The sequence below is a fragment of the Pseudonaja textilis genome, chromosome 1 (genome assembly GCF_049901715.1).
Source record: "Pseudonaja textilis isolate UNSWEBS1 chromosome 1, rPseTex1.2, whole genome shotgun sequence".
Lineage (NCBI taxonomy): Eukaryota > Metazoa > Chordata > Lepidosauria > Squamata > Elapidae > Pseudonaja > Pseudonaja textilis.
This window is the reverse complement of record NC_141990.1, coordinates 253,686,080-253,702,651: the sequence shown is the minus strand read 5'-3', so window position 1 is coordinate 253,702,651 and position 16,572 is coordinate 253,686,080. Positions and strand designations below refer to the sequence as shown.

At 37.5% G+C, this 16,572-nt stretch overlaps 1 protein-coding gene across 3 annotated transcripts in view; it reads left to right on the top strand.

Moving 5' to 3' along the window:
• Positions 1-2,465: 2,465 nt before the first annotated feature.
• LTO1 (LTO1 maturation factor of ABCE1) overlaps positions 2,466-16,572 on the top strand; it is a 24,015-nt gene continuing 9,908 nt past the window's right edge. The window contains exons 1-5 of one of the 3 annotated variants that reach the window (XM_026706658.2): positions 2,466-2,615; positions 5,498-5,603; positions 5,792-5,862; positions 8,634-8,751; positions 8,906-12,363. In XM_026706658.2, the coding sequence (XP_026562443.1) occupies positions 2,557-2,615; positions 5,498-5,603; positions 5,792-5,862; positions 8,634-8,751; positions 8,906-8,974 (423 nt within the window). In that variant the 5' untranslated portion in view covers positions 2,466-2,556 and the 3' untranslated portion in view covers positions 8,975-12,363. Of the gene's footprint in view, positions 2,616-5,497; positions 5,604-5,791; positions 5,863-8,633; positions 8,874-8,905; positions 12,364-16,572 lie in introns of those variants that run through there. The other 2 variants (XM_087921276.1, XM_087921275.1) reach the window with 2 other exon arrangements.

Here is a 16,572-nt window from a genome sequence, read left to right as displayed (position 1 = left end):
GGATTCAAGCCTGGATTTGGGACAGAAACTGCATTGGTTGCACTTTTGGATGATCTCTGGTGGGAGCGGTATGGGTGTAATGCATCCATCCTTGCTCTACTTGATTTCTCAGCGGCTTTTGATACCATTGATCATGGTACCATTCTCCTGGGGTGACTTCGGGGGATGTACTGTCTTGATTCAGTTCCTTCGTCTGTGTTGATAGGAGGGGAGAGATCCAGCCCTTGCCCACTGTTTTACGAGGTTCCGCAGGGCTCGGTACTCTTTCTGCTCCTGTTCATCATTTACATGAAGCCACTGGGTGAGATCATCCATCACCATGGACTGTGGTATCACCAATATGCCGATGATACTCAGCTGTATGTCTCGGCCTGTGGTGAGTTAAGTGTTGCTGTGTCCTCTCTCACAGTGTCTGGATGGGGAGCAACGGGTTGAAACTAAACCCTTGCAAGACCAAATGGCTCTGGGTTTGGGATTTGTTGGCTCAGGGAGAATTACCACCTTTAGTCTTGGATGGGGTGGCACTACCCCAAACAGATCCTGTGTGTGATCTAGGGGTTTTCCTGGTCATGGCCAGGAGAGCCTTTGAGCAACTGCGGGTTGTACACCAGTTATGCCCTTTTCTAGACCAGCGGTCCCTAGTCACAGTCACTCATGCTCTGGTCACTTCCTGTCTTGATTACTGCAACAAGCTCTACATGGGGCTTGAAGAGCATCTGGAAGCTCCAGTTGGTACAAAATGCAGCGGCCTGCATGGTTTTGTTCAGACCCCGGTATACACATGTGTCACCTCTCCTGCAGGAGCTGCATTGGTTGCCGATTTGCTTCCGGGTGCAATTCAAGGTGCTGGTTGCCACCTTTAAAGGCTTTCATGGTTTGGGTCGTTATCTGAGGGAATGTCTCTTGCCAGTCACATCTACCTAAGCCATTAGAGCAAGGAGGCAGGGAATGTTGTGGGTCCCATCCCTGAGGAAGATATACCTGCTGGGACCCAGAAGGAGGGCCTTCTCCACGGTGGCTCCCTCTCTCTGGAATATCATTCTTCCAGAGATTAGAATGGCCCCCACTCTAGCACTCTTCCGAAAGGCATTGAATACCTGGTTTTTCCAGCGAGCCTGGGGAACCCAGAGAGGGATGGAGCCCATCAAATGGCTAGTGTGATCTGCTGTCGTCGGGGCGGGGGTGGGGGGTGGGAGTTGGGGGGTGATTTTTTTATTTTATTTTTTCCAGATTTTGTTCTATTGTACTTATACTAATTTATTTGACTCTTTTTGTTAGTTTTTTATTTTTTTTATTTTTATTTTTTGTTTTAAATATGGTTTTACATTGCATAAGCCACCTCGAGTCGCCATGGGCGAATAGGCGACAATATAAATTAAATAAATACATAAATAAAGTTAAGGACTGTCTATATACCGCCTTTGTTCAAGGGCTCTTGAGGATGTACCTAGCTTTCTGTTCTACTATTTCCCAAACAAATATAAGGTAGATTGCAAAGGGGGAAAATGACATGAGGTACTAGATAATGAATTTAAGACCTGGGACCCAGTTGTGTTTAGAAATAGTTAATCTTTTCTGATCATGGCCTATAAAAGCCATTTGTTTCCCTCTGAAGCAAACCTGAGAGCACTAAAAACAATATTGACGGGGAATAGGAAAACACCCCCCCCCCCAACAAAACTAAGATAATTTGAGGTGCTGATCCTAGCTCCATTTTAATTCAGACAGAGAAAAGCTTTGAGCAGCTTCAAGGAATCAAAGTGATGCTTTGTGGTGGCGATGACAGCAGTAAAAACATTCCAGCCAAGCTACAAAGATAACATTTTCTGGAGAGGATTGGGAAAGGGGGAAGGAAAAAGAGGATGACCAGTTCTAAGTTCTCAGTAAGGGCTAAATGGAAAGCTACGTGATTTGATGGCACATAACTGGGCAATCACTTTCAAGTGTATTGTATTATTTCAATTTTTGTAAATTGTACTGTAATCCTGTTGAAAGAAATTTTTTTTTTAAAAATCCCCAAACTGGCCTATTCAATTTTCAGAACTGCTCTACAACAATACATTTGCTCAAACAGGAAAGAAGGAAAAGAAAGCCACGGAAGACATTCCCTCCCCCTTATTAAACCAATGTAGTTACCGATTGGTCCCACTAAGAAAAATTTAAGGACCAAAGTATTCAAAACGGAATCACATCTGGTCATGGTCATACCGATCATCTCTTGTCAAGCAGGATTGGGGGGAATGCATCCAGCAACAAAATCCGTGCCGCAATAAAAGCGCCACCTGGGAAAGAGCCCGAGGAAGTCCGCCTTGCACTTTCCAAAACAAACTCTCCCATCTGTTTTCCGAAGGAGACTTGCTCCCTCTAGCGGCTAACGTGGGAAGGGCAAAGGCGCGCCGAGAGACCTGTCCAACCTCCCCGAAAGCGCCTTCGGCTTGTGACGTGAGCCGGCGCCTTTTTGGAGCATGCGCGAAGAGGCCGCGTTGGTTTGGTCCTTATGGCTTGCCGTCGGTGGAAGGGACGCGCGGTGCGGCGGTTTTGGAATCGGCGGAAGCCATGGCGGCCGCTGAGGGGGAGAGCGACGCCTTCGATGCTATCGTCATGGCAGAAACGAGGTAGGGCGCCGCCACTTCCCCGCTTTCGTTTTGGCACTGAACGGGATGGGAAAGGCGTGTCTCTAACCGCGGGGAAGGCCAAACGGAACCGAGTAACGGCATCCTCCCTTCAGCTCCTTCCTCTGTTTTAATGTCTCCCGCAAAAAGCGGGAGAAATTCGTTGCTGAGGGTACGTTGAGGTTTTCCTGCCAAGTGGCTCCTCCGGTACGATTCGGTTTGGTGAAGGGTCGCTCTGGGTAGAAAGAGTGCAGAGAAGAGCAGCAAAGAGGATTATGGGACTGAAGGCTAAAACACATAAAGCAGGGGCCCCCAACCTTGGCAACTTTAAGACTTGTGGACTTCAACTCCCAGAATTCTTCGCCAGTCCTTTACCTCTGCATGATAGAATTTCTGATTTCTTTCTCTTCACCTGGTCTTGGCAGAGATATGAGACAAGGGAAACGTTTTATATGCCAAATTTCTACATACTGAAGTTTAAAAAAAAAATCTTGGGTGGGAATTTGGCTCAAGCAATTCAAGCCCTTATTCAGAAAAGAAAGGCTTTAGGTTAAGGTTGCCAAACTCGTGGCCCACGGGTTGGATGCATCACACGCTGACCATGCCCAAACCTGGTTTAGCAAAGGGAAAAATATGTCACATGATATTCCTGCTTTAGGTCATCTAGGACAGGGGTCGCCAACCTTTTGGACCTCAGGAACCACCAAACTCATAATTTTAAATCCCAGGGACCACTAATATGAATTTTGACTAATGATAGCTTGCTGAGGTTGGAGAGAGAGACAGAGAGAGAGAGAGATCTAATCTAACACGCCCCCTCCTCACAGACACACACACACACACACACACACAGGCAGGGGTGGGATTCAAATTTCTTAACCGGTTCTTAGGTGTGGCCTTGTGGGTGTGGCTTGGTAGTCATGTGACTGGCTGGGTATGGCTTGTATGTAAATATTATAAATATTGATGTAAATATTGATTTTTTTTATAAAAAGCCATTTTTACCCCAAAGGCAGGCAGGCAGATTGAGTTGCTCACAGAATTACAGATTCACTTAGAGATCTGTGTTTCTGCCATCTGCTATCTGAGTCTGTACCTGAATAATAGAAGTTTCAGTCCTAAGGGAGGTTCAGCTCTGCTTAGAGCCCAAGATCTAAAGATTAGCTAGAAAGCAAGAAATGCAACAATTTCCTGCTTTCTAGCTAATCTAAATCTCCCGGAACAGCAGAACAGCTGATGGGAGGTGGGGAGGAAAAATAGTAATTTAGCAGGCAAGTTTACCAGGTAAGGAGTGGGCGGGTGGGGAGGGTTTCCGCAGGCCATGTGGGCGGCACAGCCTTGTGTTCCCGCACAGTGTGGATTAATTGCTTTGGGGGGTGCTCTGGAGGTGACATTTCTCTGCGGACCACCAAAATTTTCTTGCGGAACACCAGTGGGCCACGGACCACCGGTTAGCGACTACCGATCTGGGAAATTGGTTACTCTTTTTGTTTTCCTTAACTGCAAAATGAGTTGGCTCACAAGGATAGTACAGTGTAATGAAACTGATAATTGTCATAGGTTCTCTCAGGGTAGTGGCCTTCAACTGTATTGAATTGCCATCTCCATCACTCTTTTTAGCCATGCTGATCAGAAGGTGAAAGTTTGACATCAATAGGCTTGCTGTTATATTACCTATACAGTACTCTCTTTATTCCCCAGGGCTCATAACAGCTTGTTTTGGTGCATCCTTATAGTCATGTGTTTTAATTTAAAGGAGATAGAAATGTGTTTTGTGCTGTATTTGTTTTGCAGTTTTAACGTATTTTTTTTTTTAAGGCAAATAGTTTTAAAAGGTTGCCTAGGGTTTTTTGGAAGTTAGGCATAAAGTAGTCTGCAGTGAAAGAATTATTGGAAGATATAATAGGATACATTACAGGTTCAGTAACATTGTGAATGCGATGCGAATCAGTTCAGTTATGTTGAATGGCAAAAGCCATAATTAAGTTACATGTTTAGAAAAAGGAAAATAAATATGACAATGCTGGCCCACATCAATTTTACAATTTGTTACCATTATAATTTAACAAATTTAGATTAAATTTGACTACATCTCATTCTATTTCAAAAATCAATCATACAGTTGATGTTTTCATACAACTGGTTTAGAAGTATAGTGCCATAAAACTTCAATGTTGCTTTAAATTTTTTTAAGTATTGAAAATTATTAAAGTGATCCTGTTTTACTGTAGATTACAAATGGAATGAGATAAATATTTTACATTAATGGAATTCTTTCTTGTACAATTCATTGAAAGAAGAATTTGAAGATAACACTATTTGCTACTTACTATTTGCTATTTATGAAAGGACCAATTTTAAATTCTTAATAAATGTACAATATGTAATTATATTTTAATAGAACACAACAAAATTGATTCTAAATATGGTTAAAGGCACCAAACTAGAAACTAGGAGGTCATGTGTTCTAATCCCAATTAGAGCTATGAAAGCAAGTTGGGTGACCTTGAGCCAGTCACCACTCAGAACTGACTCAATTCCGAAAATTATTGTGAGGAAAGTAGGAGGAAGGTATGTTGGATATGTTTGCTGCCTTGTCTTTTTTGTAAAAGTAATAATAAAGACAAAATACAGATGAAAAAAATATTAATCAGAGAAGAGCCTTATAGAATTCAATACTTACATCTAAGCAAGTATATATGTCATACTTTATATGGGATTATAAGCTAAATATATATAATTATAAGCTATAATATGTTCAGTGTGTTATATAACATTGCTTAAATCCTTTGGAAATCAGTTGGAATTTACAGGATTATGTGGAATAAACATGCATGACAGTTAAATGAAAGGATACATTTATATGGCTTGCTCTTTCAAAACAGATTTCATGGTGAAGGCTATCAAGATGGTTATGCTGAAGGAGTCCAGGCTGGTATTGTGGAAGGAAGGCAACATGGAATACAGCAGGGTGCCAGAATTGGCTCAGAAGTATGTTTTAAAAAACAAAAAAATAGTTTTTTTTATTAAAGAAGCAGTATTCTTGTCAATGTGTATAGGCTGAAATGTTACATTAATTTATAAATGAACTTTGTAGTTTTTATAGCTCTGTAACTATAAACATATGAAAATTAATGTTAGTGGGTTTAAAATAAAACGATCACTTCTCAAATTTACAGATAGGCTCATACCTTGGTTTTGCACTGACGTGGCAACAGTTGCTTCAGAAAACTTCAGATGAAAAATGCAGGTAAATTTGTGGGGACGGGAACATCAAAATTCTGTTACCTAAGTATGGGACACCTTATTGTCAAGAAAGTTATCTGATCTAGTGGGGAATTCTCAAAGGAAGAATGCTGATTTTGGAAAAAGATTTTTATCATTTTTCCTGCTCTATTGGAAATTTGTTCTGGAGGATTGAGCAGTTGCTGTAATTGTAAAATATGTAGAATTGTAGCAGCAGAGAAAAGAAAATCAGTACTTTGATTATATCTATTATCCCCTATTATCCTCCACTTTTTTCCCTTTCTATCAGTGGCATCATTCTCAACAAATCTTTGTTCAGTAGTTCATAGAAGGATAGTCCATATTCAAATGCTTTTCTATGGATTTAGTTGGTTCCCAGAAAATAGTGCTGAAAGAGTATATCCACAATTGTACCAGGATGATAATTGGATGTGACTTCAGTGTGTACCAACAAACACGCAGAAATGTTTTCAGATGCTTTTAGTTTTCAGATGTTTTCAAGTACAGCAACCTGTGGTGTTTGTTGAAACTGACATTTTTATCAGTCTTATTGAATTTAGCTGTTTAAAGTTACTACACTTTTCATTTTGATTTTGATTTAATAAAATAAATTTATTAAATGTATATGCTGCCTAACTAGTGTTTCTGGATGTTTACAGTTGTTAAAACTTTTAAAAAATGGAACAGTGCAAAAAAATATGAACATAGCAAAGAAAAAAATCCCGATGAGTGGCACTGTTTAATTGATTGACACTGGAGTATGCCAACCCTGCTGGATTGAAACAGTTGGTTAAATACTATAGGAAACAGGAGACCTGATCCTCTCTACTATGTAGTTTGTTATAGGTAGCACCCTGTACTTATCACACCTGGAAGCAAACTGGCAGTGCAGCTTGTGAAGATGTGTTACATGGACATACTGAGAGGTGCCTATCTCTATCTGTGCTGCTGCATTGTGAACCAGGGTTGCAGTAATCAAACTGAGGTGACTGTATGAGCGTCTATCTGAAGGACTCCATGGGCTAAGAAAGAGTACAGTAGATGAACCTGGGTAAAAGCCTTTGTGGCCACAGCTGCCACATCTCACTGAGTAGAAATGTGACTCTAGGAGACCCTCCCAAATTGTGCACAGTCCTTGAATTGCGAAGAGCAACCCCATCCAAAATCAAAGTGAATATCCCCAGATCTGGGAAGTAAAAACCTGCCTCCAGATACTGGAACAGAATCTCAACACTTTCACTTGGCTGCCTCAGAATCAAAATATATAATAGATATAATCAAAGTACTGATGATACTGAACCCCAAATTGGTGGTGTCTCATTGGTCAGAGGTCTCATGTAAATGTTGAAAAAGAGGGGAGAGAAAACAGAACTTGAGGTATTTCACAAATGAGAGGCCTAGGGAACAATCTCTCACCACCAAGTAACACCAACGAGTCCCGGAGAAAGGAATGTTTCACTGTAAAATGGTGCTCCCATCCCCAACCCATGGAGCTGGCTCAGAAAAATACTGTGGTTGATATCAAAAGCCACCAAGAGATCAAGGTCCATAAAGGTGACCAAAGTTGTCTCAGTACTAAATCCCAGCTTGAAACTTGACTGGAATGTGTCCATATAATCCATTCCTTAGCTGCAGACTGACTACCTTTTGAGCAACCTTACCCAAAGAGGGAAGGTTGGAAACTGGTCAATAGTTATTGAAAACCATTGGTCCATGGATGGCCTCTTGAGAAGGGGATATATCTCTGCCTCTTTCAAGGTTGGGGACAAACACCACCCCCTTCATCAAGGAAATTGACGCTACTGCATGCAATGCGAATCATTTTCCTTGCTGTTTTCATAACCTAGGAGGAACCTGGATGCAGGAAGTAAGTGGCTGAGTGGATAGTAGAGAGAGCCCTGTTTGTTTTCTAGGATTCACCACCTCAAACTCATCTTAGATCATATCACTAGGTTGCACTCCAGTCACTGCAGCCTACGCTGTATTATTGTAGCACACTGGAAGTGCCTTGGAATTGGTAAACTATTTAGATTGTGCAAATGCAGTTTCCATTTCCCTTTTCTGTTAAAAAGATGGTTTTTAATTGTCAATAATTACTAAAGATCTGAGAGAGGAGATCAAATGTAAAAGAATATCTATGCTTTATTATTTGGAATTTGTCATTTTCAGTTTTGTGAATGGGGGATGGGTGGTTTAAGTTTTACCTCATTTTTCTTAAAGTGTTACTGCTTTATAAAGTTATCATAAAATAAGAGAATGAAACTCCATTCATAGGCAGATTGTTCCAAAATCATTCATTCATTCATATATGATGAAATGCTACAAAACAAATATAGGAACATTTTCTACAGTGACTTCCATTATCTGGTGACAATACTGCCTAGAAGATGTGGATTTGGAGAAGGATTGAAATACATTTGGCAGGGAGCAAATGTTCTGAACTACAAACACATACCACCTGCTTTGTTAATGGATGTAAAGAAGGAAACGGTTGGAATTGATCCATAATTCTAAATAGTCTTGAGTGTTTTTATGCCAAGCTGTATAATTTGTCTTCATAAACACCATTGATTCTAAATGCTGTAATGTTAGTGCATTATTTGAATCTGTATTATAATTAATATTATTAATGATAGTGAACAATAGTCTTGGTTTCATGACCCATCTTGTGAGTGTTAGAACAAACGGAAGTAGTAAACTATATTAAAGCAGATGGTATGTAGATGGACTTTGAAAATAACTGTGTGTGACATTATTAAATCAATTTTGTTTCAGTAAAAAGATAAAAGTCCTGGAGCAGTTAATAGAGATGATTCAAAACTTTCCTTTGGAAGATCCAGTTTATGACAAACTTCAAGATGACTTGGAGAAAATTAGGGGACGGTTTAAACAAGTATGTGCCCAATTTCATTGTTGGAATACAAACTGTACTCATCATGTGTTCAAAACAAATAACATTATTGTAATGGAACATTACAGGAACAGAGGAAGGTGATATCTAATATTTAATTAAAATATTAACATTTCTAAATTTCTTTTCTTTTTAGATTTGCTCATTATTGCACATTCCATCTGATTTAAGACTTGGTTCTGAGAGAATTTCATTTTCATTTTGAAAGTAACATAAAAAGAAAATTGCTGTTGGATATAAAGAATGGTTACTTCTCACACAGAGTGATCATCTTTTCTTTTCTACCCAGTGAGCAGAAAACGACAAAGATAAAGCTAATAACTTTATATTATTATACTCAAATTGTATCATTGTTTTAACTTGTACATTCAAGCTCAATGGTGGCTTCAGCCTGATGGTTAACATACTCTTCCAGAAATTAATGTTACACATTAATATTACAGAAGAAAATTGGTCTATGGAACATCAGCTAAATAGTGTTTTTTTTTCTTCAATTGTGTCTGATTCCTAGAGACAGCCTGGAAAAGTCCCTGCAGGTTTTTTGGCAAGAATTTTTCAGAAGTGATTTGCCCTTGCCTACTTCCTAAGGCTGAGAAAAGTGGCTGGCTCAAGATCATCCAGCTGGCTTTGTGCCAAAGATGGGACTAGATCTCATGGTCTTCTAGTTTTTAACCTGAAGCCTTAAATATTATACCAATCTGACTCATTAATAACCTATTGCCACCATTTATATTTAAAAGGTGATTGTAAGTAGTCCTCGACCTATGATCACAATTGGGATTGGGGCTTCTGTCATTAGATGTGTTTTTTAAATGATAAACACCTAATTTTATGATCTTTTTTGCTGTAGTCAATAGGTGAATCAGTAGTTAAATCAATCTGTCTTTCCCATTAACCTATGGGAAGTTGACTGGAAAGATTGCAAATGGCAAGCATGTGACCTGCTGTTGTAAGTACATGCTGGTTGCATGGATCACATGACTAGGAGTGCTGCAGTGGTCATATAACACTTTTTTCAGTGCTGTTGTAACTACAGATAGTCACCAAATGAATGGCAAGATGAGGATTATCCATAAAGCAGCTTAAGAATTTTAAAGTAGATTTTGTAAACACTCTGAAAAGTGCCTTCCTAAAATAGGCATTCTGTAGGAAGTGAGTAAAATGTACATATTTCACTATATTAGTGCGAAGACCACAAATTTGAAACATGTTATCAGTGTATCTAGTTTTACAAGTGTATCTCAGATGGGGTGTGTACTTTATTTGTAAATTAATTTTGGAGGCTCCCAGATAAACTGATTTTTCTGTTAGTTGCTTTCTTTTTAGAAACAATAGTGATCACCATCATCATTATGAAAGTGCTAAGGTATATTTTGAAAATAAACTTTATTTGGAAGAAACACATGAAGACCTGTAGAGATTTTTGTATCTTGCAGAAAGTGCCTTCAGAGGCCAATCTGGCACTCTTGCTGCACAGTTTTATGAATAATTTTAATAGACAAGGTGAGATTCATTTGGCTTGTGGGCATGTTCTATTATGTCCTGTTTCCCTCTTATTATTTTCCTTCCCTTTGGCAGTTTAGAGGAAATAAGTTGCAAACTTAAGTCTACCAGCCCAAATACAGGCCGTTGTATGAGTTTTTATGCCATCATTTGAAATTGCATATTTATATATTTATTCATTTTTAAAGTATGCATGCTGCATCTCAGGCTCAGGCCTTCCTTGGATGGTTTACAGTGCTGAGAGACAACATACAAGAATAATAATTAAAATACAATAATGCAATCAGTGCAATAGTCAATTAGTAAGAATTACGATTTAGCATATATTTACCAAGTCCTGAAGTTGAAAGCTCTTTTGCCTGGCACTGAAAACAAAGGCAGCTGAAGGGGAGCAGAGTTAAAATTTTGTTTTGAAATGACAACATTTTTCTTCTTGCTTTAAAGTCCCAAGAGCTAAGCCCCTATCTTCAGTATGCTTTTTTAAATAAAAAGTTGAGTATATTTATTTTGAACAACACTATAGTAACTAAATCATGGGGGATGCATTTCCCATTCCTTGTACTGCATTGCTGTGTTGGTTGTATTTGTTGCTTTGGGCTGACAAAGATCAGGAGAAACCTGAATTGTGTTAAAATCCTACTAAATTCCTTCATGCTGTATCTGTATGAATCAGATTAACTTTAAATTATTGAGATATTAGAAACCTCTGATTAGGGCCACCTAGTGGGAAAAATAATTATATCAGCTTTCAAACTTAAAATTCCTATGTTTTTGTTAGAAATGGTAAATCGTTTTAACTACATTGGCTTTAAGAAGAAAGTTTTTGTTTTAAAAAATGGAAGTGCAATAACTGAATATTTGCTAAGCAGCTGAAAGTTCATTTATATAGTCAATGGTAAATCTGATGCTTTACCCATAACTGAAATTATATTCACAATTGAATTGTTAGTATTGGTTGTATTGATCATAATATGGTTGGCCAAATTCACTGCCTGTTATGTGTTATATTCTGATATTTGTACTAAAATACTATTTTCTTCAAAGTGATTCTTGTTGTAATTCAGTCTGTTACTTAAAGTGGCCTTCTGTGAAAATTCTCTGTTTTAACCCATTTATTGATAATGTTTTTACTTCAGGGAAAAAATAATAATTAAAACACTAATATGGAAGCATATGGTTGATTTGCAATCAAAATACGTGCTTTTCAAGAGTCCTTTTTAATTTTCCAGAAACACTTTTGGATAATACAAGGAAGAAGCAAAAGATAGAGTATTTTGTGCAAAGAATTCTTTGTTCAAATACTATGATGTGCAAATAGTAATTTGTTCAAATACTATGGTAAGAAAAGTTTGTGACACTAGAACAAATGTTACTTTGAAGATGTCAGTTTTCAGAATATGACTTTTTGTACACCAACACTGTTACTGGTAAAATTATAACACATAATCGAAGTGGGTTTCCACAAGTTAGAGATTTAGGTTTTTACATACTATTAAATACCAAAACCTAATTATTATTTTTTAAAAGCTAAAACTTTTTTAAAAAAAGTTTTTAAAAACTGTTACGTTCAGTGTACCTCATTTTGGTGGAAAAGAGAAAAATTAATAACAAATCCACCTGCAAAAATTGCTTAGAAAAGGCATTGTTGGTTGCCTTATATGAACTTGATTTACACAACAGAGATTAATCTCAGTTTGAAAGGTTTCTGAAACCTAAGATCAAAAAATGCTTTTATATCTACCCCATTGTTCTTCATGCTACCAAATTAAATATACACTATGGCAAGTGCATAATGTCTTTTTCCAGGCGGCACTTTTAAGGTAAAGATTTAATTATATCAAAGACTGTACAGGGAGTAACACAACCCAGATCATTAACATGTATAAGAAATTACTCCCTTGTTTAAGAATTTGCAGTGATGTTTGACACAGACAAAAATGACCTTTCTGCTTTGATCCTAAGTAGTGCATTGCCTTTTGTTTTCCTAAGTATTATGTGGTACATTCAGCTAGATAACTGTTTGAATGTATTTGGGGAAAATGTTTGAGTATTTATTGAGATTTAGAATAAAAACTTTTTTAAAAACCTAAATGTGATGCTTTGCTTGACTTGGTGTAGCACATCTTGTTTTTGCATTGAATTTACTGTGTTCCTTCTCTGCACACCACCTGAACCCCTTGAAACATTATCAGAATATTTAAGAAAGATCGTGAAAATAATCAAATGCAATTAATATATAGATAGTATGTGAAAAATAGAAAATATTTCATTGAACAGTAGGCATTCAGACTTTTTTCAAACAGTAGAAAAGCCACTCAAAAAGTAATGTTTTTGTTTAGCCTATATTGTCCTGAAGAAAGCATTCCATATACATCTCTCATCAGGACAGGGGTAAGGAGATAAGGGAGAAGGATTTGCTTAAGATTTTCTAGCTTGCTACCAAAGGCTTTAATGTCAGCACCAAAGGATCAAAGAGGACCTGTAAGTTGATTGACTGCTGGCAAAGGACTGACAGAGTGGTCATATCACTTATTTCTAGTGAATAAACATGCAGTTTTATTTGAGTTAATTAAGTTTCCAAACTATCTTCTCATGCATATCCCAAGACTACAAAGGAGAGGTTACTGATAGAAATGAGGGCAGGATGTTAGGGCTCAAAAGAGGGACTATTGGTAAATCAGCCTGTTGATACAGTTAGCTTTTTTCCAATCTATGTCCTGATCTGTTGGACTGCAGTTCCCATATATTGGAGTCCCATTATCAGTATGTCTATCAACATGAAAGGAATATAAGATACCCGGGGAACATTGTGGTGGGATTCGTGCAAGTTAATACGGTACAATGTTCTTTCTAATATTTTCAGTCTTTTCTTTCTGTACAGTGTCACATCTTTTCTGATCCAACCCACCTAACAAGATGGAAGGGGGAAGAACTAATTTTATTTATGCAATTTTTTATTGCATCCAGCATTGAAATCATTTTCGCTACTGTTGTATATGATTCATGTTGTCCTTTTCCGCATCTTCTTTAAATTGTTTAAACTGGGGGGGTCCTTAATTATACATGACATTCCAGCAGGAATCAGGAATGGTCAGATTCAGATTGCATCCGTGTAAGCATGACGCTTCTGGAAATGTTCTTTATTATTACAATTTTCCTCCTGAATTTGCCTTTTTCTCAGCAATTACAATCTAAATCGTTTTCATGGCATGAGCAATTATAATCCCAAACTCTCTTGATCAATCCCTTTTTGGGTCACAACTGAATTCAAATGGCTCTCATTCTGATGGCATTCTAGAAGGTCTTAAAGAATGTCCTCCCAGGCTTTGCAATAGGTTGGGTGGAATTCCTTGTTTAGATGCATTTGTCGTACATTTTGATATTAGTGTTTCAGAATTGCCCTTTCATTTCTGTTTGTTTCTTTTGCATTTATCCTGATGTATTTGTTTTTTTTTATATTGTGAACTGCTCAGAATCGGTCCATATTTGGCCAGCACCAAAATTGAATTCATTCATTAAATAGCGATCTTCAGCAAACCCAGACACCTCATTGTTTATGTCAATTGCAGATAATTTATGAGTACTGTAAATTTAAAAAATCATTAATCCCAGCAATGCCCTGATCCTTCAGTTTACAAAAATCAATACTCCTCCCCCCCCGTCTTTCTAATTAAATTAGCTTAATAACTAATGTTCTTCTCAAACTTCTAGGTCCACTCAGTCTTGTGAGTACTTTTGTGAAAAGCCCTTTGTAAATCCAATACAATTGATCTTGTAGATAATCATCTGAATCCGTGTTTGGTGACATTCTCATGAAGAGTTTATGAGATTGAACATTATCTATGGAAAATACAATTTCCTATTGAATTTTTTTTATTTGGGGTATGTAACTTTTTTTTTCATTAAGGCAACAGTCTAGAATCCGCGAAATTGTTCTAATTCTAAGTTAGGCATGAGGGTGGCTGGGTAACTTTGGGCCAATCTCTCTTTCTCAGCCCAATCAAAGTTATTGTTATGGGGAAAATGGGAGGAAAGAGTATTAGAATATGTTTGCTGCCTTGAATTATTTATAAAAATAACACAGGCAGGATTTTAAAAAATGTTTCATCATTTTCCATGTGCCTTAAATATAAGTCTGTTTTTAATGTCTCTGGGAAACAATAGCTAGAATTATCCTGACAAGACTAAATATTCTCTTCCCTCTAGTGAAACAAGTTTATTTCATAAATGATTCTTAATCAAATACCAAATGAAACGATAGTTGCATTGTGTCTTCCTGTTTTTAAGAATATAAATGAATGCAATATATGTTGCTTAGGAATTTACTCTTTTAATAGTTCTACAAAATGGTAAAATTAACTATGGCTTTTCCTTGCATTTGAAACACGGTTGCTTTTTAGTAATATGTGGAAGATAAATGAAGTTTATAATTCAGAAGCTCGGGACTAATATTGCATGGAATCTTTTTTGAATGTGAATCAGCAGGTCTTTTAATTTTTTTAGTTGGTGCTATTGTTCCAATAGCAAGCTTTACTTCTATTGTCCAGTGTTTGTCCAGCTCACGTTTACTGGACTGTGGGAACGGATTAGGGTTTCATGGTTTCTTCCCCCTTCTTGCATAAATGCTTGATCAAAGACATTCCTTGGATGACAAAACACTGTATACTGTGTCACACAGTCCTGACCAGACTGCATGAACAGTAGCTTAAAAACACATGCCCACATTGTTCTCTAACAAGCTATTCCTTTTTTCTTTATTAAAAAAGGACGACAAATTTAGATTTAGGCACTTAAAAAAAATAAAGACTTAATGTGCTACTTTATATGCATACATCTATATCTTATCTGTCTTCCTATCAATCTGATTGTTTCTACAAATGCAACTGCACACAGTAAAATCAAAATAGAAATTGTGAATGATTATTAATCTATAGTCATGTATTAAATTTGATACCATTTTCTTACCCTGATTTCATTGTAATGATTCTGAAGCAGCTTGCAATAGAATGTAGCATTTAAATGCTAAATATTTACATGTGTCTGGTTGGAAAAGGAGCAAAGAAAAATGCTGAAATGGGAATTGGGAGTGATGTTAAAATCCCTCTCTGATGTTTTGGTGTTACTACTATCCTCACAGCCTATAGCAGGGGTCTTCAAACTTGACAGCTTTAAGACTTGTGGACTCCAACTCCAAGAATTTCCCCTTTAGTCATGTTAGCTGAGGACTACTGGGAATTGAAGTCCACAAGCCTTAAACTTGCCAAGTTCGAAGACCCTTGGCCTATAGAAAATGTGGAAAAAAGTTTGCCTGTCTGATGTCTAGGAAGATTTCTGCTGACTGTCATTGGATGTAATTGTTACTAAAGCACTTTCTCCTGGTTTCCTGCCCTGTGATTGTTATACTTGTTTAGTCATTCAGTGTTTCCAAAACCTTGAAGAGTGCCATGTCACCAGGACTCTCAGTAACTCTTTGAATTATAAGAACATGTTTGTGTCATTGAGTATAGCACCTAATCCATCTTGTTTTCTGTTGGGCTCTTTAATTTTCCCTCAGAAATCAGTTTCTTCTTTAATGACTATAGTCTTTGCATTAGGTGTCCAACTTGAACTATAACTCATAATTCTTAGACTGACCATTGTTGTGCTGGCTGGAAACTTTGAAATTGTAATCCAACCCATTAGGATGGACTTAAAAAAATAAAGGCTTGATCTAGGAAAAGGGTCTTCAAACTTGGCAAGTTTAAGACTTGTGGACTTCAACTCCCAGAATTCCTGAACTAACATGACCGGAGGAGGAATTCTGGGAGTTGAATCCACAAGTCTTAAAACTGTCAAGTTTGAAGACCCCTGATCTAGGATGACATGGAATAAATAAATCTTGTGTGCAGTTTCAAAAGATTTTCCTAGTTATAAAAACTGCTAAGGAAATATAAAAAATGGCCCACCTTTAATGATAAATATGTTAATGGTGCTGTTTTGCTGATAGTAAGTGGAGATGTGTAATTTGAAACAGCAGTTTCAGGTCTGAATGTGTTCTGACTTTACTAAAAATGTTTTGAAGCTGTTCCAATCATTCTCCATGTTTCAATTCAAGTTCCAAATGGGTGTTTTGAAGTTGAAGCTGAGCTGCCCAAGCTTGGGATGGATTGTACTCTGCCATTCATGTGTCAGTTTTGCAGTGAGCGTTAGGCTTAAGCATGTAAGTTGCAAGATGATTACACACGTAGAGTCTTCATATCTTCCTTCTGAATATGTGGGAGTGTTTTAAATTGAATGCAGGAAAGGCTGAACAGATTTATA